Source organism: Anabrus simplex, chromosome 14 (genome assembly GCF_040414725.1).
Source record: "Anabrus simplex isolate iqAnaSimp1 chromosome 14, ASM4041472v1, whole genome shotgun sequence".
NCBI lineage: Eukaryota > Metazoa > Arthropoda > Insecta > Orthoptera > Tettigoniidae > Anabrus > Anabrus simplex.
The window spans coordinates 53,194,898-53,218,722 of NC_090278.1; the positions used below are offsets into that span (position 1 = coordinate 53,194,898).

The following is a 23,825-nucleotide window of genomic DNA, read 5'->3' on the forward strand; positions in this document are numbered from 1 at the left end:
CGGGTCGAACAGGCCATCCGAGGAAACAAATGCATCATATATATGGAAATGGAGGCAGCCACGGGAATTAGCCGAAACACCCTGCAGCAGATCGTGCACGGCCACTTACTGTTGGGGAAGGTGTCATCCACATGGGTGCCTAGATTCTTGTCTAGACAAAAAGCAGAGGTGTGTGAACATGTGCAGAGAACTTCTGCAACGCCATGATCAAGATCCAATCGATTTCATGGCTAGGCTTGTGACTGGTGATGAGACGTGGCTCCATTACCATTAGCCACAAACGAAACAACAATCAATGCAATGGAAGCATAGGGGCAGTCCACTGCCAAAGAAATGTCGAACTGTGCCATCAGTTAGCAAGTGAATGGCAACAGTGTTTTCGTAGGAACCAAGTCATATAGCGCTGTCCCTGACTGTTGCTTTCCATGTTATCTGCTCCTATGCTGACAGTGTTGTTATGAAATGGCTATGACGAGTGTATTCGTTGCCACCGTGCGTGTGCTGCTACCAAACGTTGGAACAAGACACTAGTTACACATCACCACCTTCAAAAGTGAAATGTGAACCATACCCGGAGGTACAAAAAATGAAGTGTAAAACAATACAGTACGCCCCTCGTATCAAGTAAATAATGTTACATATGATGAGAAGTCATTCAGATGCAGGGTAAGGGCTGCGAGGGGTAAGTGTGGCTCCTGCACATGTGCCAATCTCAAATTTCAACGCCTATTATGAACTTCAGTCATTATTATTATTACTACTTTATTTCCTCTTTATATTCTTATTATTAGTATTGTCACACTAATTACTGAACTGATTTGTAACCTAGTCTTAGTGTATCTGTCCGTAGTACTATTTCTTTGTAGAATGACTATATCTTACTTTTATGTTTACATTTTTAAATTTTATTGTTTAAAGTGGTTAAGTGTAAGAGAGGGCCATGAGCCCTAACTTCACCACAAATGTAAGTCAGGAATAAAAAAAAAAAAAAACAAAAAAAAAAAAAACAAAAAACAAAAAAAAAAAAAAACATCTGCTTTGTCTGCGGTAATTCTTGTGAACACATGACCAACGTCAACGCAGCACCCAGATGGATGTGTTTGTATTTGTAGGTTTTTTTTGCTATTTGCTTTATGTCACAATGACACAGATAGCTCTTATGGCAACAATGGGACAGGAAAGGCCTAGGAGTCGGAAGGAAGCGGCCGTGGCCTTAAGGAACAGCTGCCTGGTCTGAAAATGGGAAACCACGGAAAACCATCTTCGGGGCTGCCGACAGTGGGGTTCAAACCCACTATCTCCCGGATGCAAGCTCACAGCTGCACGACCCTAACCGCAAGGCCAACTCACCCGGTATTTGTAGTTTTAACACAAAGGTTTAACTCCCTTTTGTTTATGACAACACTATGTCCTCATCCCAATTTTTATGAAGAATAGCTAGAGGCATCTGTTTGTGGTGAAAATTTTTGCGTAATGTAGTCATTCAAAAAAAGTTTGATATATTTTTTGCTATTTTTATTTTTTGTGAATAATTTTGCTAAATTTTATTTTCAACAATAAGAGCTAAACCAAGAGATAGCTGATAGCATATCTGCGGTGAAACATCATTATATTATTTTTAAATATGTACAAGAAATATGAGAGTTATGCTTCTGATGAAAACACACATTACATATATCAAAACAAGGATGTTAGGAAACAAATTATCCTGACACTTAAACAACTAGGACCTTGACTACATACATTACTTACATATCAGTCTGAAAAGTACAGATATACCATAAGTGCCATTCCACTGGGAGTAAGAGCTGTTCTCCTGTCAGACATTATGTAATAATATGTTGAAAATGACTTCTCACCATTAACATTACTGACGTGATCCATAAAGCCTTCACTGTAGCCTCCACAAGAAGCCCATATTCTGATTTCAGTGAAAGAAGAACGGCAAACGCATCACTGTCTTTACCTGCGCTACATGAACTACCAACTAGATCTCTAAACACTGCGTATGGTTCAAGACATTCTGATGTTGAAAGTTTTCACAAGATGGGAATTGTTTTATTAGAAGAGCGACTTCATCATTTTTTAAAATCACATTTTATTATGCCTCTTGGGTCAAAAAACGATTCCACATAATTTAATCAATTATTTCGTGATATTGCTTAAAGGTAAATCGTTTTGCATTTTGAGCCAAATCTGAAAAATTTTGCAATTTTGCATTTTGCAAAAAAACAGGTGCCTCTGTGAATAGCTGAGTATGACAGCTATGTACGGTCGAAACTGTTTGAGAGTAAAACTATGTATTGATTAGGTGGAGAATAAACTAAAGTTTGTAAAAAGTAAGTCACATCCATCAATACGGGCGTAACCATGAAATTTAGTCCTTATAAACCTGCCACCTTATGCACTCTGTAGCCGCAGCATACTCCCTCTGCCGGATGGCCCGTTATTTCAAAAGTTTGGTTTTGGTTTTGAACACATCCTGTATTTACTATTGTGGGTTAGTTTCTTGCTATTTCAATTAATTTTTGAGGATCTTTACATCATTTTATGGGTCATTTTTGGGCATTAAGTACGTCATCAAAAACCAGACCCTGATACTTACCTTGTGAACAACGAAGTGTTGATATGCCTCCGACATTTTCAGTGAAGATTAAAATGAAGATGGAGCTTTTCAATGGTTTGACGCACCAACATAGCATACTAATGAGAATTTTTGACTCTGCGTACCATCTTCAACTTTGAGATCAAACATCATAGCTACTAACCGCTACTAATTAAAATTACTCGTTTGAACAAATGCGTAGTTTTACACAGAAAATAATCCTACAGCTGTTTTCAGTGACCATGTTCGAGTTTTCTTATCAATTTTCATGCAATTCAGAGTGTTTAAATACAAATAATTTCCCTCCTCTTTTTTTTTTCTAGTGGCTTTACGTTGCATCGACACAGATAGGTCTTATGGCGACGATGGGATAGGAAAGGCCTAGGAGTTGGAAGGAAGCAGCCGTGGCCTTAAATACTTAAATAAGGTACAGCCCCAACATGTGCCTGCTGTGAAAATGGGAAACCAAGGAAATTATCTTCAGGACTGCCGACAGTGGGATTCGACCCACTACCTCCCGGATGCAAGCTCACAGCCACGTGCCTCTAACCGCATGGCCAACTCGCCCGGTGATAATTCCCTTGTAAGTTTGAATTTAGATAGGGTCTCAGAGACAGTTGTGCTTGAGAAAATATCACACTGTCTTCCATGATAATGGTCTGCATAGGGTTAAAGAGGAAAGCAACGGGAAACTACCTCACTCCTCATTTCCCTAGTACGCCTCTTCAGCGATGCCTAGGTCATTTATGACAGCTGATGGTGGAGCTGTTGAGGATCCAACCAGCCTTAGGGCTGAACACCCAACATACATTAGGGTTAAAATAAAAAGTAGTTCTTGGAACTCACCTCTGGATGGCTGAAGATGATGTTGCTAAGCGTACAATCATCCATCCATACACTGTGCGAAGGAAGTATTCTCTTGTGGAAATTCGGATCGTTGCTGTCCACAGTGCTCACGAAAATGTCGTGGATCACCTGCTGCTCCGCGTCGTCGGGAACCTGTTTCAGCAGCGAAGTACTCTGTGATTGAATACGGCGCTTTTTGCGGCCTTCAATGAAAGAAAACCGTGACACAAGTAAATGAAAGGTACAAGCAAATGTCAAATCAAATTGCATGTAAGTAAGAGAAGAATATGAACAGGAACACACATATTGTTAAACGTAATGACAGCTCAGCATGGGACCGGGCGAGATGGCTGTGCAGTTAGGGGCGTGCAGCTGTGAGCCTGCATCTGGGAGACAGTGGATTTGAGCCCCACTGTTGGCAGCCCTGAAGATGGTTTCCCGTGGTTTTTCCATTTTTACACCAGGCAAATGCTGGGACTCTACCTTAATTAAAGCCACGGCCACTTTCTTCCCACTCCTAGCCCTTTCCTATACCATCGTTGCTGTAAGACCTAGAGTATCTGTGCTGGTGGGACATTAAGACAATTGTAAAAAAGCTCAGTATGAGAAGAGGGAACAAGGATAAATATGAAAACACTAAAGGACAAGGACAATTTCCACATCCCAAATCGCAAAACCACGATAAATCCCACCTTCCCCACCATATTCTGTATTCCCCCCTTTTTCTTGTTCAAAAATCTTCATTTCTTTGTGTTCCACCCCTCCTTAACTTTTTTTACAATTTGCTCTATCATAATTTATAACTTTCATTTCCATGCTGACGCCTGACTGTTCCTAGTGGCACGATTACGAGGGCGAGGAGTAAGGGAACACCCACCTTTTTGTGACTACATGTTCCATACAAACAAGGCCGTGCCGTCATATAACTTTTAACATCAGCATTCAGCAGTGTCACTTTCGAATTATAGCAGCCACTACAAACAATGAAGGATGTTCCCCCAATTCCTCATCAACTCTGTACATAACCTACTTCATAAATAAGCAATAGCTGGGTACATCTCAATTCTACAACCTCCGACTGCTGTAACATCGGCACTCTTACAAGATTTTTTCCAACTTTTAAAGTGTCAACTCTGACACACATTTTTAACCTATTTGATGGTTTGATATGAATAAGTGTACCAAATCAAGTGTTTACATGTTTAACATATCTTTATATCTATGGTTACATCCAGATCACTTATAGAAACTTCATAGATTCTCAAACACAAGTTTTTACACAATATTTTGAAACTTTGTTTAATATTGTGCATACGTGCTATATTATTGTAACTTAAGACTCTAAGGAAGTCAGTTAAAATTCAATGTTTTTTTTATGACATACAACTCATGTTAACTACTTTAAGTGTATTCTTAATACAATTTCCATGTAAAATGTGTGTTAGTCCTGATACCTTTTCTGATTTATGTATTTATTTGAAATGATGATGATTCCAAGAGATTCAAAACTAGTCTTCATTTATTAAAGGTATAAACGATACACATTATATAAAGGGTTGAATGGTGGAACGTCCCTCGACTGATTCCTATCATATAGATTTGCTCTATGTCTCACCGTCACAGATAGGTCCTGTTGCGATGATGAGAGAGGAAAGGGCTAGGAGTGAGAAGGTAGTGACCGTGGCTTTAATTAAGTTTTGTATTTGCCAGTATTTGCCTTGGTGTGAAAAACAGGGAACTTTAAAATAAAATAAAAAAAAAATAAAAATAAAAAAGCACCTCTGGGCTCCTTTTATTTACCTTCCTTTTTTGCTGTTCACATTGTTGTCCCTTCTTCTTCTTCTCCTTCTTTTATGGCCCTACTGGACCATGTCAGTCAATAATTGTCTGGTCAACTACTTCGATAAGTTTTCCTTCCGAATTTAACCAGTAGCTGTTCATTCATTCTGATCTTTTCTGTCGTTCCTTATCTGTAAATACGGTTTTCATTGTGTGTTGTTTGTCTATTTTTGGTTTAAATCTTATTTTTATGCCATCCCCTCTATTCTCCACAATATAGTTTTTTTTTTTACTGTACTGTACCGTTACATATGTGTCATATCAGTCAGTGTTCTCCCAAGAAATTTTCGTTGGCCAGGTGGCAGAAATGCATAGCCAAGCAGTGAATACTATGTAAAAAATTAATATGATTAATTTTCAATTTATTCCCCACAGGGCAATAATATCAGGCAGGTAAACATTAACGGTAAAATCAAACTATTTTAGTGTTATTATAACGAACAAGACACAACAGAGTATTTTGAACTTCTAGTGTTCTACTGCTCGTTCATAATCATGTAACACCAGGGCTTACCACTCGGTTGTTGTGGAGTACTGTACAGGTTTGTGACGTCATGAGGAATCGAGTGCTCGCATGCGATTCTATGCTAATCCCGACACTACAGCACAGTCGAGGTTAAATACTGAAATCATTTAAATAAACTGTTTTAAAGTATTTGTTTTAATTATAAGCACCCAATTACTGAAGTATGTATTGATATTATATACCTAGCATATATGTAAAATGGGTTCACCCATTAAAAAGGACCTACAGAGAACACTGCCACTATTATCTTTCTATGCCTAGCTGTAAGTTTTTTCCTTCATTTTACTTTCAATCTATGACTGTTAGTTTCTTCCGTCTGCTGAAACTAATTTTGAATAAATTTTAAAAACTATCAGAAGGAAAAAACATATGGTAACAAAACTGCTCTTATGCAAATGATGCGGCATCACCTACACTCACACCAGAGGAAACGCAACAGTCAGTTAACTGCTACAAGACTGCATGTGATCGTTTTGGTCTCAACATAAACGTTCAAAAGACGAAGGTCCCGGTACAACCTTCAACAGGCACAACCCTTCCACATTTCAACGTCTGTGTACTCCACAGGAGCAGGTAGATCATATTTTGTACTTGGGTAGTATCCTATCTGTGCGCTGTAACTGTGAGCAACATGTGGTGCTGCCCACGCAGCATCTGGACGAACATCACGCCGGGTGCTCATGGAGACGAAACTCATGTGAAACGGTTGTGAAACTTCCTCCCTTTACCAACGTGACTTGAAAATACTTGAGCGCTTCCACCAACGAAAACTTCGATCCATCCTTAGGATCAAAAAGGGAAGACCATGCACCAAACTTCAGTGGACTGTACTTCCTCATCCGACCTACAGCCCGGTCTTGCGCCTTCTGACTTCCATCTGTTTGGCCCAATGAATGATGCATTCCGTGGGAAGCACCACGTGGATGATGGGGAAGTTATCGATGCAGCACAACATTGGCTCTGACATCGACCAGTCGAGTGGTACCATGCAGGCGTACAGGCCTTCACATTACGGTGACGTTAAGGCCGTAGCATTGAACAGAGATTATGTTGGAAAATAGGGTATTGTAGCAGAAGGACTGGGGAGTAACAAGGTGTATTTGAATCCTCAATAAAACCAACACGCTTTAAGAAAAGAAAACTTGTTACATTACATATTGAACTCACTTCGTATGTAAACTGTATGTTTAAATAATGTATTAAAGCAGCATGAAGTACACTAACCTTCTCCGCCCAGAAATATCTCCTTTTCTCGCTCTGAACCGGGCTCAAGCCTGTTGACAACAGCTGCTGCCGTGTTGGTTGAATTACGAGCAGCCATGAGGAACACAGCACGCGTCAGCTTCTGCCACTTACCGAAGACTTTCTGCTCTAACCATACTGTCACCTCGATGGACGATCGTCCAACCCATGACACGTGGCCCGACAGACGGATATCAGCATCATGCTGGTGAGAAAGAAATCTCATTAATTCATGGAACAGTCTCGATGTATATAAGTAATGGAAAGGGACCAACAAATGCCACATCTATTCATATACAGCAGGGGTTTCCAATCTATAAGGGCTCGAGGGCCATATTGGATACTTTAGTCATGTTCGCCCTTGAATAATAGGCCAATTTTTGTAAAATTCAGTAAATAGTACTGAAGTACCATTATGAAACAGTACAAATAGTTCACCTGAAATGAAAGTTTGTTAATTTTAATTGCTTAAAACATTATTTTACAATTGCATAAAAGAGAGAAATTTGGAGCCGGGATAAGTGGCTCAGATGGTTTGGCTGTCCGAACTCCTTAGACCAGGGGATGGAATTAATTTATTCACACACATTTTTTTTATTTACAATAACCTGCACCGGTCGAATGCCCTCTAACACTTCATTTATTTTCTCTGTTGCTGTTTATTCTCTTCTTGAATATCTGTACAGATTTTGGAAAAGGATCAAACACTACCGCTGGTAAACTGTTCCACTCCTTCACACCCTTCCCAATGAATGAAAATTTACCCCAATCGCTTCTGCTAAAATTCCTTCTAATTTTATATTTGTGGTCAGTCCTGCCGATATAATTATTTTCCAACTGAAGCCTCTCACGGATATCTCCCCATGCTTCTTCTCCTGTATAGGCTCTATATAATCCTGTAAGTCTAGTTTTCTCCCTTCTCTTACTTAAAGTTTCCCACCCAAGTTCCTTTAACATTTCTGATACACTACTCTTTCTCCTGAAATCCCCTGTTACAAATCTTGCTGCTTTCCTCTGCACACTATCTATTTCTTTTATTAGGTATTCTTGGTGAGGATCCCAAACACTGTTTGCATATTCCAATAATGGACGAACCATACTCAAGTAACTTTTTTCTTTTAATTCTTTGTTGCATCCTTTAAGTAGCCTCATTATGACATGTAATGATCTGTATGCTTTCCCAACAATGTCATCAATATGACCCTTCCAGTGCAAATTAGTTTCAAATCTCACACCTAAGTATTTGCACTTGCCTTCCTTCGATCTCAGGATATTTGCCCGTTTTGGTCCCACGAAAAGTTCGCAAACTTTTATTTGCTGCTTCCAGTTTCTCTTTTTGCTTGCGCCAATATCTGATCATGTTTGGTTGCACATTAAATGTCCTGGCCGCTGACTTCCGTCTTTAGGGATTTCAGTTCGTCCTTAATGGCATCTAACAAATGAACCCTAAAGCTATCTAACACAATTAAGGCTTTCTGCTGCAGTAGTGCTCCAGGATCTCGCAATCATCCCTGGAGGACTAACATCAATACTCCAGCCTCTAGATGTGTCCCCCTTGTTTTTCCGCTAAATTCACAGTGTTTAATTTGAAAGCTGCGGTGAAACTACATTTCTTATGTTTCGTACTATTTACCTCTATGATTTGAAGCAAAACTCACTTAACAACAGGCAACTTAACTAGACACACGCCACTATCAAAAGAAAGTTGTTAATAGTACGTTTTCGCGCCGTTATTGTACCGATACCACTACCTTCGTGATGTAAGCAAGCTGTACTACTGTAGGCGTCCGTGCGTGCTCACTTGTGTCTAGGCAATGACGTGCAGCCATAATCGGCTGTACCCGGACCTGCTCGGGTAATCTCGGCATATAGCCCGTCCCACCAAGCATTTCAGCACGGTGCAGCCAGCAGCACTCACAATGGCCAGTAGCATGAATACGAACAGCTGTTACTTTTTAGAATTAGGTACCGGTAATCAGTTTAATAGCCACAGAATCTCTTATGATAGTGTAATTCATATATTTCAGTTATTCCTATGTTGGTCTGGTTGTTCTCTAGACATGAGTGAGAGAGTACATTCTATTTCACTTGATAGTTCACCTCGTGGGTCACTTTGGAAATTTGAAAAGCGCTGTTGTTATTAACTTAAATAAGAAATCGAACTCAGGGCCCCGGGAACGGCAGCTAATAGTGCTAAAGCTACGGAAATAGACATCTCTTAACTATAAGACAGATGTATCACACGATTTTGGTGTGAGCTTGAATCGGGCGGGTCGGACGGACGAACCTTGAGCTCTCTCAGTGTAGAAAGCTGCGGTGAGTGGAGAGTTTCACTTCCGCCTCTCTTCCTGCAGGGAGGCCAACCAGCCGGCAATGGAACCAACAGTAACAAAGTTCGTCATATTGACATATATAAGGTTAAGAATTCAAAGCATGTTTTCATAAACCGCCATTTGCGTCACAAGTACTGATTATATCAGCTTTTACGGGACATTTTAAGTCTCAATTCATTCACTGATGGCCGACTGCGAGTCTACGGAGGAATACTCGCCACCGTATTTTCTGACATGTTGGCAATTTTCCAAGACACAGACACACGTACTGTGATAGTCTGTAGTTGGAAAGTCGAGAATAAAAAAGTAGTAGGTCTATTTCTCCGTTTACGCTAATCCACCTACGAACTCGGATAATATTCTGTGATGCTTGTACCGTACTGCTGTAGTGGCTGTCGCAGATAAAGCTGTCAGCTCCGATTGTGCCGATCTGGCAAAAGGCAGCTGAGGGCTCAAGAAAATGTGCGCAAACTTGTACACACATTTGTACGACGTCATCAGAGCTGCAGTACAGCTTGTAGTACCCGCTACGAAGTGGAATCGCTTATTGGTCTCAGCTGAATTTCGTTACGGGGTCTAATATGCGAGATTTATTTTTTTCCATTCTCTTGGTCTCAAAAAGCCGGGGGGGGTCTAATAGGCGAGGGGGTCTAATACACGAGTAAATACGGTATTTCTTAAAATGCCCATCATTTGGAAATCCCTGATATACAGTGTGTAACAATAACCTACCTGCCAACTTCACAAAACCAAAAAATCAGGAGATATTGATATGAAAATCAGGAGATACAATAGGTCAAAACTGCTTATTCTACATGTCTTGAGCAATACAGGAGTACTATGGTATATATTATAATACTTATTGTCACAAAACCAGACCGTTGCTATACGAGGCTACAAGGCTAAAAATTACACACCTCTATTCCCTCACAGGAAGTATACGAGTGAGATGATCGGTCTCTGAATCAGTCATGCACTTAGATGCCGTTACTTAGCAAACGCATAGATTAGTATATTGCATCACACTTCTGCACAATTATGTTATTTTTATCAAGCAATAAATTAAAATTCACCAGGACTGTCTCCAAATGGCTCCTAAAAACTCCAGAAAAGTCACTAGTCGTTAATCTTTGAAATTCTGTCATCATCATTTCCCATTATCCAGCTGTAGCCAGGTAGGGGCAAATATGGTTCCTCTACACTTTCTTCGGTCTTTCCACCACTTCTTCTCCAACACTGTGTCCGAGTCCAGGTGTCTTTCTCTAATACTGTGTTGGATTGTTTCCTTCCATCACAATCGTGCTTGTCCGGGGCCTCTCCCTCCTCGCATTTGCATTTCCATCACCTTTTTTTGGCATTCTTTCATCATTCATTCGCTTTATGTGCCCAAACCATCTTAATCGGCTCTTCTCTATTCTATCATTCATTTTTCCCCCTCCAATTTCTTCCCGGATTTTCTCATTTCTTATTTTAGGCCTCTTCTACTCTTCTGTTATCATACTCCTCAAGAACTTCATTTCGGCTGCCTGTATTCGACTCTCATCCTTCTTTGTCATTGTCCGTAAGTTGTTATGGGTAGTAATACATCTTGTACTAAATTGCTTTTGCTTCCATTAGCACATCTTTGTCCCATAACATGTTTCTTACACTATGATACTGTAGTAACAGGTTCCAGCTTGAATCCTCTTACTAATTCAGCATCCAGTTGAGCACTGTCCATTAATGCACTCCCCAGGTATTTGAACGTCTCCACTACTTCCAGGGGCTTGTCTGCACGTCTAATCTGACCTTTCCCTTCTTTCTCCCCTCTAGTCATAACAAGAGTTTTACTCTTTTCTACACTTATTTTCAGTCCACATTCTTTGATCTTCCCATTCACCACATCCAACTGTTCTTGAACATTCAAGTCCTCTTCTCCCCAAATCACAATATCATCTGAAAATAACATGTTGTTCATTTCCCTTCCTCCATATGCTGCTTTTGCTGTTTTCATGATGTCATCCATTATTATTGTAAATAGGATTGGCGACAGAACACTTCCCTGTCTCAGCCCACTAGTGATTTAGAACCAACTTATCCTGCCAACTTGTGTTTGCATGCAACTACAACATTCCTTGTACATTGCCAGGATCATTTTCATTAATCCCTGTCCAATTCCTTTTTGCACCAGACTGTTCCAAAATTTAATCCTGGGGACACTGTCATATGCCTTTTCAATGTCAATGACTGTCATTACCATATCATTTCCATGCTCCCATTGCTTTTCCATTAGTTGTCTCATGACAATGGGCTCTATTTTTGACCTTCCACTTCTGAAACCAAACTGACTTTCCTGTATCTGATTTTCAACCCTCAACCTTATCCTACTTCCCAGTATACTCTCCATTATCTTAGCAACATGGGATATCAGAGTAATTCCTCTGTAGTTCTTCAATACTTTATTGCCTTTCTTGAAAATTGGGATGATTATTCCTTTTTGCCAATCCTCAGGGACCTCCTTATTCTCCCAGACAATCCTGAGAACTCTATATGTCCACTATAGGCCTACAGCTCCAGCTGCTTGTATCATCTCCACTGAAATTTCATCTATTCCAGCAGTTTTTCGATTCAGAATCTTTCTTACTGCCATTCTGTCACTAAATTACTAAAAGGACTCCAAACCTAGCGACTAGTCTCTAGAATTGACTAGACTGATGTGAACGAACATGAACATAGCACGCGAGAATGAGAGATTGACAATCGATATACGTGTCGCGATATACAGGTTTCAATAAACATCGCACATTCGTGCGCATTTCTCGTATTAACACATTGCGGACCGGATGCTCATCACACTGCTCAACCCCTGCGCCCGGCCATTTTCTGTGGAACTTATTGCTACAGTGTATGCACATAAACAAATGAGTCTAGCTTCACTAACCTTGTACTACCTATTATGGTGATATTTACTGAAGACCTTTGGTAAGAGTCCTAGTAATGTTTCCTGGTGTGGTAGGCAGTGTAACAATGACCTCTGTGAAGGGGCATGCAACAACTTTTGCAAGTGTACCTTGTTTCACTTCATTTAACATTGCTGGAAAATACTGTATTTACGCGAATAATACCCGCCACCGAATAATCCCCGCACCCTAAATTTAGGAAGGCTGATTTTGAAAAAATAATGCCAACATTGACGTAAATAAAACCCGCACCCCAATTTCGTGCCCCAAATTTTTTTTAAAAAATGTGCAGGTATTATTCGCGTAAATATGGTACTCTGTACTTTCTGATTGGATTTTGTTTCATTTCTGTAGCTGGAATTTCGACTAGAGCATCACTGAGGCAATCCAAATACTTATCCGCGTATAATTCATTAACTCGTCTGTGTCTAAGCTCGTGTTCAGTCTTGGAAGCGCCATCTTACCCACCTCATGGCTCCTTGAACGATGTAAACATGAGGTCGGTAAACTTAGCAAATGAATCATAAAACAGATGACGAACATAAAGCGAAGCTAGCATGGAATAAACAAAAGCTTCAACAGCGAGATTCTAGTAACCTTGAATACCAGCTAGTTTCAGAAGTTTTGACAGATGTCACCGAATGTACGAGTCTTGTGAAGACGAGTTAACTCTTCTCCCGTCCGCAACGCTCGGCCAGCCAAACACGAGTTAACTCGTCTCCCGTCCGCAATGTGTTAATAAATGTTGATATTTAATTTGAATTTGCAAATATAAAGACAGGAACTTTCCACCTAATTAATATATTTATTCTATTATAAAGTACTTAAAACATGCTAATATGTCAGTACTGGTTTCGACCCTTTTAGTGTGTCATCTTCAGCTGAAAAACCTATTGTCTTAACACATTGCTGACCGGATGCTTGAGCTTGTCACATACACTGTGGACCGGACATTTTTCTACTAAGCATACTAGGGTGCACTTGATTATAAAATGTCCATAAATATTAAACCAGTCAAGATTTTATCTTTAAAGTTTTATATGCGTACTCATCAATGCCCCTAGTAGTACTTCAACATATCTAAGATAAGCAAGCAAATGCGTGTTAATTCAACAACACATCATTAATGTTTATATCATTGTCGTCGTCAGAGTCACTTGAATAAATAAGCACACCAGGTAAATTACGGCGTGTAGAGGCTTGAATATCACTTCCACTATCACTCCCACATTCATTTTCCACTAATTCATTATCACTATATCCATTTGAACGATCGTCGGCATATAATTCTTATCGGCGTCAGCTAACACCGTATTCCGGGGGTGCTCCATCTTTTCATTGACTGAACCGGCAGAAAGAAAGTTGACGTTTCAAAACTAAATCAAAGAATAAAAGAAGGCTGTGAATAAAAGAAAAGTGGCAGATATACATCTACGATTTATTATACTCAATGTGCAAGTTCAAAATAGTCCAATATATGGTCAAGAGATGTCGCAGGAAGACCGAAAACAATGTCATGAATAAAACCGAGATTTCTCGGGGCCCGTCATCCATGTGTTAATAATAACAACTTATAATGCTAAAACACAGCTTGTCCTAATTATGAATGACTCGTGCTAACTTAAGGTGATGTACTGCGGTATTAAAATATTATTGGAAAAATGGTTTTTAGAAGTCTACAAAGTTCACGAGTTTGTTTCGATGCTAATATTGATGTTCACTCATTTAAACTCATTAGATGGAAAGTTCCTGTCTTTATATTTGCAAATACTTTAACCATCAATACGGACAATGAAGTTAATAGATTATAATTTAATTTGAAAGTGACCAATGAGCTAAGGATTTCCAGCCACTGGCGTACAAGCTGAAATGGCGAGATTTGAAAACAAATGTTTAAAGTTCATCAAAAAATAAGCTAAAATTGGAAGAAATAATAGAATAAGCAGAAACGTAGTTCAATCTATTCAATACAAATAAATAAGAAATGTAGTGTTACATTCCTATTTAATTATAAGCTGAAGCGGTACCGGTTTCGACCACAATCTGGGCCATCATCAGCCGAATAAAATGAAAAAACAATGCATAGGTAAATAAGAAATTAAAGAATGAGTCTTTCACAAAAATAGTTCAAGAGGCAATATAAAATAATGGGAATTGGCACTGTGTGATTTTAAATTGTAAGTAGGTCAGTCACTTATCTGAAGGCGCAATCTTCTGAATAGTAGCACAACACACGCAAAGTTCGGCACTATCTCAAAATGTTTACGAGAAGAGGTGAACAGTTAAGTGAGCCAGCCTGCAGATACAGTACTATCAGGCGTGAAGTCATAATACAATTTAATAAATATGAAGTCCCAAAGTTGTGTAGAAGTTGAAGACGAGCCGCTTTATTGAAGTAAATTACTAGCTCCTGATGATCAGCGCAACATACTCAATGTCCGGCACTGTGCTTTCAAATGCCGATGGAACTTGGTGAACAGCTTAATGATCCAGTCTGTAATTGTTTCAGTTGCGAAAATGTGTATACATAAAATACAATTTAATATAATTGAAGTCTGTAACTAGGATCTTGTAGATTAAATTGTATTATATATACATTTGACATATAAACTTGTGCATTCACAGTGAGCATTATCTCTGTCTCCGTCTATCATACACCACACTTCCTCTCCCTTCTCTGAAACACACCAACAGGCAGCGATTTGCGCTCTGGCATAGCAAATAAGGTGAGTTTGTCAATTTGAATCAAGCGCCCGGAAGTAACAAAGCAACCTAATTTTTTCTATAAGAAAACTTTTCTCCGCCAATCCAACTGTGGGATCGTTCTTCATATAGCACGAAAAGCAACCCTGATCTTTTGTTGGCATAATTAGGATACCTAATAATAATTTGAGGATATTAGGTCGCGTAATGTTAACAATGTGCTGGTGCATTTCAACCAAATATCCCCAAATTATTATTATGTCATTTAGTGTCTGACTAATTGAATGGTCAGCGTACTGCCCTTCGGTTTGGAGGGTCCTGGGTTCGAATTCCAGCCTGGTCGGGGATTTTAATCGCTTCTGATTAATTCTTCTGGCCTGGGGTCTGGGTGTTTGTGTCTGTTCCAAGTCTCTCCTCTTCATATTCTGACAACATAATACACTACCAACCACCACAGAAACAAGCAATAGAGATTACATCCCTCCATAGAGGGTTGGCGATAGGAAGGGCATCCGGCTGTAAAACATGACCAAATCCGATTGTGCAACGCAGCTGGCACCCGCGACCCCACTGGTGTGGGAGAAGTGGTAGAAGAAGAAGATTATTATGTCATTTAGATACACCCTGTATATCTAAAAAAGTAACATTTACCTTACCTTGGGAACAAGATCAGTGAAGTCTATCTGATCTACAAGGACAGTCACCAGTACATAAGGTGTAGGTTCTCCGGGCACTTGATTAGGATTGACAATATGCTGATGGGCGACCCACACTGTGGAAAAAGTAGAAGTTAGGCAGTGAATATGGACAAGTAGTATTAGAACAAATTTTGTTGGTTTAGAGATAAAACTCACCAAGTGACATTTTCATGGTACTGAGGTAAATGGACTTTTTCTAGCCATAACTGAACCAGAAATGCAGTTGGTGACTTTCCTAAAATAAAAAAAAGGGGGATTGAGCCTTCCTATGCACTTTATGATCTCTTCATTAAGACAGAAAAAGAATATTTTGATCTGAAACCACATATAACTCAACTTCAGCCAGAAGTGCACTTAGTGACTTTTACCTCTAAACCAATGATTTACTGTTGTATGCAAGAGTCCTTTCCTACATCATTCACAGAACCACAACATACACTAGTTAGAATGTGGCAATTCCAATGGAACTCTGCAAGAAATGTAACGGATAACTCCACCCTGCCCTTCTGACCTTAGTCATGCAAGACCAATAGCTTCCTACTCTGCACTCTTCAGCTTTTTTCTGTTTCTTAGACAATGTTTTTAACTCTTTGTAATATTTTTATGCAGTATTTTGCTCATTTAATGTATTATGAAAATGAAAATCCACAGCCTGTTTCCAGTCATTGCACCAGGTCAGGAATGGAACGAATGAAGCCCCCATCTAGTGGCAAGGATAGGAATTGTGCCGGCTGCCGAAGCCAGTCGCAATCCTCTGGGGCAATGATTAATGAATGACAGATCAAATGAAATGATACTGGAGAGTGTTGCTGGAATGAAATACGACAGGGAAAACCGGAGTACCCGGAGAAAAACCTGTCCCGCGTCCGCTTTGTCCAGCACAAATCTCACATGGAGTGACCGGGATTTAAACCATGGAACCCAGCGGTGATAGGCCAGCGTGCTCCCGCCTGAGCCACGTAGGCTCTAATTAATGTATTAATTCTGCATTAATACTCTCTTGTTATAAAGAATAGCCCTAACATACTTCTAGGTAAAATAGGGCTACATTCCTTGGAGAATTAATAATAATAATAATAATAATAATAATAATAATAATAATAATAATAATAATATTGATTAATAACAATAGGCTAACAAAGAAAATACTAAATCTTGCAGCATCTTAAAAATTCACAACAATTGGCTTACAGAAATAAACAAAGATCTTCAGGAAATTAGTATAAATGAAGAAATCATGCAGGACAGAAAAAAATCAGAAATCTCACAAACAAACACAAATTTGCTGATCAACCTAAAAGACAACCTACAGGAAGGACGGACGAACGCAAAATGCTGTTTTCTGCTATTCTGCTTTAGGTCACACCGACATACATATGTCTTATGGCGACGATGGAAGAGGAAAGGTCTAGGAAGAGGAAGGAAGGTACAGCCCCGGCATTTGCCTGGTGTGAAAATGGGAAACCACGGAAATGCAAAATGAAGCACAGGGAAAGGATGAAGAGATTTTGAGAAGACAAAAAGAAACACTGTCTAAATAAGTTTGCAAGTGCTCCTTAGTTGCGCATAACGAATAAAAAAAAATAAAAAAAAAATAATAATCTGTATAGCAGAATGTCCCATCAAGAGCCAATAGAAGTGAAGATTGCCTAACATTGCTGAATAGTGTCAGCAGGTCAGTGCTTGCCTAATTTTCACAAGAATGACTTCCAGTGACAGCATTTTAAAAAGAAGATTTTATAAAGCATAACTTACCTGCAAACATATCCATATCCTCCATAAGACGGCCAAGTCGAACGTGACCCAAGAATGTCACATACTTCTCCTGTAGGACGATGTCCGAGCTCAGAGGAATGACTGCACTCAAAAAACTATCCTGTGGGATATAGATGCAAAAATGTATGCAACTGCTGTATTCCAGGAAAATATTTATCTCATCTAATAATAAATGGATGCATCAGAATTGCAAACCATAACAGGGAAAAATAATGAGTTTCATTAAACTTTTGGAGTGCTATGAAGGCTAATTATTAAGTATGGACCGCTTTACTATAAAATTAAAATTAATTAATCTTTCTTGGGCAAATTATGCTTTATCTACACACATTCAGGTACTTTTTCAGACAGTCACTATTTTGATTCAAACATCTGCCATAACATAAGTTTTTGTGAACCCTTGTCGTAGAAGTATGTCATCTGCGATGAGAGTCATATAGAGGGTGTATCAGAACTATACTGACAAAAAAAAAAACAGATGTGAAGATAAGGACACACACACACACACACACACACACACACACACACACACACACACACACCCCTCCCTCTCTCTCTCTCTCTCTCTCTCTCTCTCTGTGTCTGTCTGTCTGTCTCAGTATATATAGGGCATGTGGAAGGTTCTGGAGACATATGAAAAAATTTGAGAAAGTCGGCAGAAGATGACGTATTCATGACGTAATGACACAGTGAGTGAAGAGACAGAGGTACGCGGCGTTCAGTAAAATGACAGGCAGCGGTGCTAGGTGTTGGTAGTAGGGCGGTGATGCAGAAGTAGACAACAAAGGTAAATGAAGTAGCATGTAGTCTTTTGGAGGAATGTTATAGTAACCTCAAAACTTGGGAAGAGGTAGCTGCAGGAGAAACCTGAATCTGAAAGTTGGATGACACATAGGAAAGCAGTTCATAGAATGAAGACCAGACGGTAGCAGCGAGCACTGAATGCTGCTGTCTATCGGTACACACTACACAGATGCAGAGGGGGTGTGTTCGCTCTTTTTGTAGGTTCATAAGAGCAATACTGTTTTCTTAACATGAAATGTTCTAGGGTTGGGGTACATCATGTTGCTAGGATGTAAAACTGCCATCAAGTCAGATGAGAAAGGGAAGGATTGGCTGTGACCTTAATGAGGATACAACCCCAGCATTTGCCTGGTGTGAAAAGGGGGGAAACCATGGAAAACCATCTTCCCGACTGACGATAGTAAGTTCAAACCCACCATCTTCCGAATGCAATTGAGATTAACCTCACCTGCATAGTTCTTGGAGGAAGTTCATCCTGGTTCTTGGGCAGCATGTCTAGCAGGTGACTGCGGTTGGGCTGAAGTGGCCGGTACCCTCGTTCTAGACCCATGTGCTTCAGCAGGGCTGCTTTCACTGATAATGACATTAAAACAGGTTAGTCACTGACATACTGTATTCTAGTAATAAGCACTCAAATATCTTTGGTTGTCATCTGATAGCAGAACAATTTAAACTCAATCATTCAGCATATAAATGATCGAAGTACAATTTAAACTCAATCATTCAACATATAAATTATAGAAGAACAGTTTAAACTCAATCATTAAGCATATAAACGCTAGAACAACAATTGTGTGCTGGAATGCGAGAGGGAGCTAACCCACAAATTGTCAAAAATGTGTTATTAACAAATTTGGATATTACTATTATATATTTATTATCCCACAATAAATGAATAATTATTATCCACTTGTACTCTCCCACAGTACAAACTAAAAGATTTTTTAATATCACTGAATCGCGATCTTGCAGGGCGAGAGGGAGCTAAGCCAAGCAGTAACATTACGTCAGCTAATGGCAGCCAACAACACACGCGCTTACAAGCAGCAACTTCAAATCTAGCTAAGGAACAGACGTTCACATCTGGGCAGAAGATGAAATTTTGCAACATTTGAGTCATGAAGGTCGAAGCCAGGAAGCCTTCCATAGGCTGTTTTGGGAGGAAGTCGAGGTTTTGAACAAAAGTATTGGACGACCTCGGGAAAACAGAACATCAACAGATTTCAACCCCTCCACAGCAGAGTGCTTGTGGACTGTTGGCAGAAAGATAGCTGCTGTAAAACACAAGGACGTGATGTCCCTGCTCCCTTACATCCATGAAAATCATCATACCGTGTACTGTACTCTTCAACAAGACACTCAAGGTGCAAACAGTGAGGAGGAGGAGGAGGAGGAGGAGGAGGATCCAGACGGCTGAAAGTAAGAATACATTTCGATACAGATGGCTGCTTAGAGTTAGTGTGACTTGAACACCAGACACCTTGAATGTAACAAGAAATTCAGTTGAAGTAAATCTGAACCTAACTGCATTTTAAAACAAGTAATTGATGAAAACTGACCGTTGTAAAACTAACCCATTTTAAATTTTTTTTTCTGATTTGGCGATTTGGAGCGGGCATTTTTTGGATAAATAATGGATATAAGAAAACGATTTTAATTTTCCTATATTTTTTGGACTATAAATAATTGTTTATGAACCAAACAGGTGTTAAATGTGCTCAATTTTATGCAATAAACACAAACGCAAAACTCAAAATATCTCCGTTCCATGTCTGTGTGGGTTAGCACCCTCTTGCATTCTAGCACTCAGTTTAAACTCAATTGTTCATCATAAAAATGATAGAACAATTTTAAAGTATATAAAAGGCAATTTGTAAATAAAAGACCCCAACATCTATAAAAATACAGTCGAAACCATTTATAATGACTCTGAAGTTGTCACAGGCAAACGTTGCACAACTGGTTTTTTTATTGCTTAAAATGCCATATCTGTAAGCTTTAAGTTGCACACTTACATGGTTAATTAACAGAATAAAGTAAAAACTTAAAAAAAAAAACATAAATTAAATATGTACTGTATTTGCAATACAGTATTTGTGCAATGGGACTGAGAGGAATCTTTCTTCTAATGTTTACACAGTACGAACAGCAATAAATGTCGGCAAAATATAAATTAATTTATTTATTTAGCATATGATGATGATTGTTCTTTAAAGGGGCCTAGCATCGAGGTCATCGGCCCCTAATGGTACGAAATGAGACTAAATGGAATGTCAAATTAAAAGTCTAAAATTCTCCACTGACCAGTATTCAAATCGTGAGAACAAAGAATGAATGGATGGACATGAATTTAAAACAATCAGTGGATGCAGCCCGCAATGCTTTACATGCACACAAACTGACGTAAAAGAATAGGATTACTGACCAAGGGACTGCTGCTAAAGCATAACACTGAAACGATGATGCTTGCAGTCTAAAGGGGGTCCAAAATCCAAGTTATCGGCCCCTCATAACGGTACTGATCGCTAGGAAAGTAGAACCATGGTATTTGTCCTGTTGCGGTACTAATCAAAAGTAGCAGTGACTCGCGGTATTCCACACATTATGGTACAACTCACAGGTTATCAAATTTGACATATAATACAGACCTATGCTTTTCTCACTTTGCGGTACCATTTACAGGCAACGCAAACCTATGGTGTTCATCACATGAGAGTACTAACCACAGGGACCTTCCCCTATCCCATGGTGTTCCTCATATAGTGGGTACTAATCACAGGCAAGGCAGAACCATGGTAGCTATCATCCCATGGTCCTGCTCATATGGTGGTACTAATCACAGGTACTGCAAAAGCCGACCGCATGGTGCTCCTGTATGCTACTAATCACAAACCTATTTGGTACCTAATATAGTGGTACTACGCGCAACTAAAATCGACCCACGATGCTCTCCGCGTGATGGTACTAATCATAAGTAGTTTCATGGTTCCAAGACAATCATCCCTTGGTTGCCCCTTTTAGTCGCCTCTTACGACAGGCAGGGGATACCGTGGGTGTATTCTTCGTCGGCGTCCCCCACCAACAGGGGGTTGTGTGTTTGGTCCGCGAGAGGTATTTTATTTCCCTCAAGTCCGCCGGCAAGCTGGTTAGGATCCCCCTATCCGCCACCTGGGAGTATCACCTCTTCCCCTGCTACGCCAGCGTACCAGGTTCGTGGTTTAGCATATGGCTTTACAAGTTCAATACATACATACATGATTTTGGAAAGCAAGCTACATCTTTATGTCCAGGTTGTTTATGTAACTAATTGTCTCTGGAAATGCACAAGCAAAATCACTGATGTCGCCCCTGTACTTTCTTTTTCGACACTCTGTGATAAAATGTTGGACGGCCTGCTTAGAAGCACCACAATTGCAGTTAGGTTTAGGAAATTATTTCTATTTGTACTGGAAATCTGCGCAGTTACCATGGCCTGATCATATCCTGTGGCTTTACGAGGAAGCTCAAATCCAGGTGACAACAAAGAACCAATTTGGGCAGAGTGGACTCAGGCCTAGTATCTTGTCTTCCCAGGTCATTCTTTAGTTATACTGAAGTTGGTATTCTTCTATTCTATTGCAGTTGTTATTGGTGGATTTCGAGACCTTAAACGATTCGGATGGACATCATCGATATCGCCATATATTGGTTACTGGGGTTTATTTATTACTTTCTTAAATGGTATCACTTCCAGAAAATTGTAGAGTAGGCCATCCTTCCAGACTGTATAATTGGAAATTAATATTTTTGTTTTCAGATCTAACCCTCATTTAAACCCTTTAAACCCTTTTAAAATCCTATGTTTATTAACATCTACAAGTGAAATTTCAACTTGGTGCATCTACTCGCTGATTTCAAGTCATACAATCCCCAGTTCTTTCCAAGAACAAGACGTTGCCAGTGCTGATTCAGTATTTTGTGATATCGAGACGGGACTAATGCAGTTTCAGCTTTTCTCAGCTGTTTTTAATATTACCAAAAGCTTACATGGTTGCCAAAAGTTAAAAACAAAAACAAAAAATACCTCATAAATATAAATAAAATCCAGAATAGTATGTATTGTACATGTTGAGTTTTGAATAACTTTTATTCCCGTAGATGCAGAGTTTTGCGAAACTCCTAACATCTGAAGCTCGGTTACAGTTGTAGATGTTAAATTTAGCTAAATTCTGATGAATGCAATTGATTCCTGTCTTATTAAACTACACAAATTCATATATAACTTATTTTTGGAAATTTTGTAGTTGTTGAGTTCTGCAAAAACAGCCCTCGTATATAATGGAATGTTTTAAACAAATTGTTCATAAATTTCAGAATTTTATGTTTCCAGAAAGAAAAGCTGATATCAATTTTGTAGGGTAAGTTTTCCTTGGCTCAGGATGGTTGGAAAATTGCCTTTTTTTTTTGGCCACATTGTAATTTCTATATATCCAAAATTGATGGTTATACTGTATGATATTAGTAACTGGCAGTTGTAAAGCAAAACATGGGTAGAGCAATCCAAATAGATGAGCTGTCTGTATATAACTATTGTTACAAGCAAACCTTGAGTAAAATTATGTTTGTGAATAGTACTTAATCTAGAAAGCCATTACATCGAAGAACGAGTTCTATTTCCTTTCTCCTCAATCAATAGACTTATACAAAACATTTTGTATGTGAAACCAATTTTGGTCTAACATGAGCATACTCTTAGCCAGAGAATAAAGAATCATTCCAAAGAAGCGTGTGTGATTAGGTCAAAAGCATGTTGCAGTATAGGGAGGGAAGAAACAACACAGTTGTTGGTTTCAAAATATTTAACAAAGCATCTCAAAGCAGTGTGTCACCTGTTACTGGAATATAATTCTGGTCTCAAACTTCAAAATTACAATGCACTGGGTAAAGAAACACACAGGAACGAAGTATAAGGGGCAGTAAAAAGGAAAACCGAACACCCGCTACAATGTGACCATAATAATAATCATTTTGTGTGGCTATTTTCAGCTGGGTGTAGCCCTTGTAAGGCAGACCATCCAATGAGGGTGGGCAGCATCTGCCATGTGTAGGTAAATGCGTGGTTTTGTGGTGGAGGATAGTGTTATGTGTGGTGTGCGAGTTGCAGGGATGTTGGGGACAGCACAAACACCCAGCCCCCGAGCTGTTGAAATTAACCAACGAAGGTTAAAATCCATGGCCTGGCTGGGAATCGAACCTGGGACCCTCCGAACCGAAGGCCAGTACGCTGACCATTCAGCCAACGAGTCGGACAATGTGACCATGGATTGGTTTTATTCAAAAGTAATTAATAGTGTTAATACATTTATCACACTGGAAGACGAGACGATCAATTCCATTTTTGTAGAAAGAGGTAGGTCGCTGACGGATCCACAACTGCATCCACTCTTGCACTTCCTTTTCCGAATGAAACCGACGCCCACAAATGTCTTTCTTCAGGTCATCAAAAATGTGAAAATCACAAGGTGAAAGATCCGG

At 39.4% G+C, this 23,825-nt stretch overlaps 1 protein-coding gene across 3 annotated transcripts in view; it reads right to left on the bottom strand.

The window, feature by feature from the left end:
• The window catches only part of LOC136885283 (acyl-coenzyme A thioesterase 9, mitochondrial), a 52,613-nt gene that overhangs the window by 16,245 nt on the left and 12,543 nt on the right, over positions 1 to 23,825 (bottom strand). For all 3 annotated transcript variants that reach the window (XM_067157789.2, XM_068230441.1, XM_067157788.2), the window contains 5 exons: positions 18,760 to 18,884; positions 17,487 to 17,607; positions 15,690 to 15,805; positions 7,041 to 7,263; positions 3,452 to 3,654 (listed from right to left, as the gene is read on the bottom strand). In XM_067157789.2, coding sequence (XP_067013890.2) covers positions 3,452 to 3,654; positions 7,041 to 7,263; positions 15,690 to 15,805; positions 17,487 to 17,607; positions 18,760 to 18,884 — 788 coding nt within the window. The remainder of the gene's footprint in view (positions 1 to 3,451; positions 3,655 to 7,040; positions 7,264 to 15,689; positions 15,806 to 17,486; positions 17,608 to 18,759; positions 18,885 to 23,825) is intronic.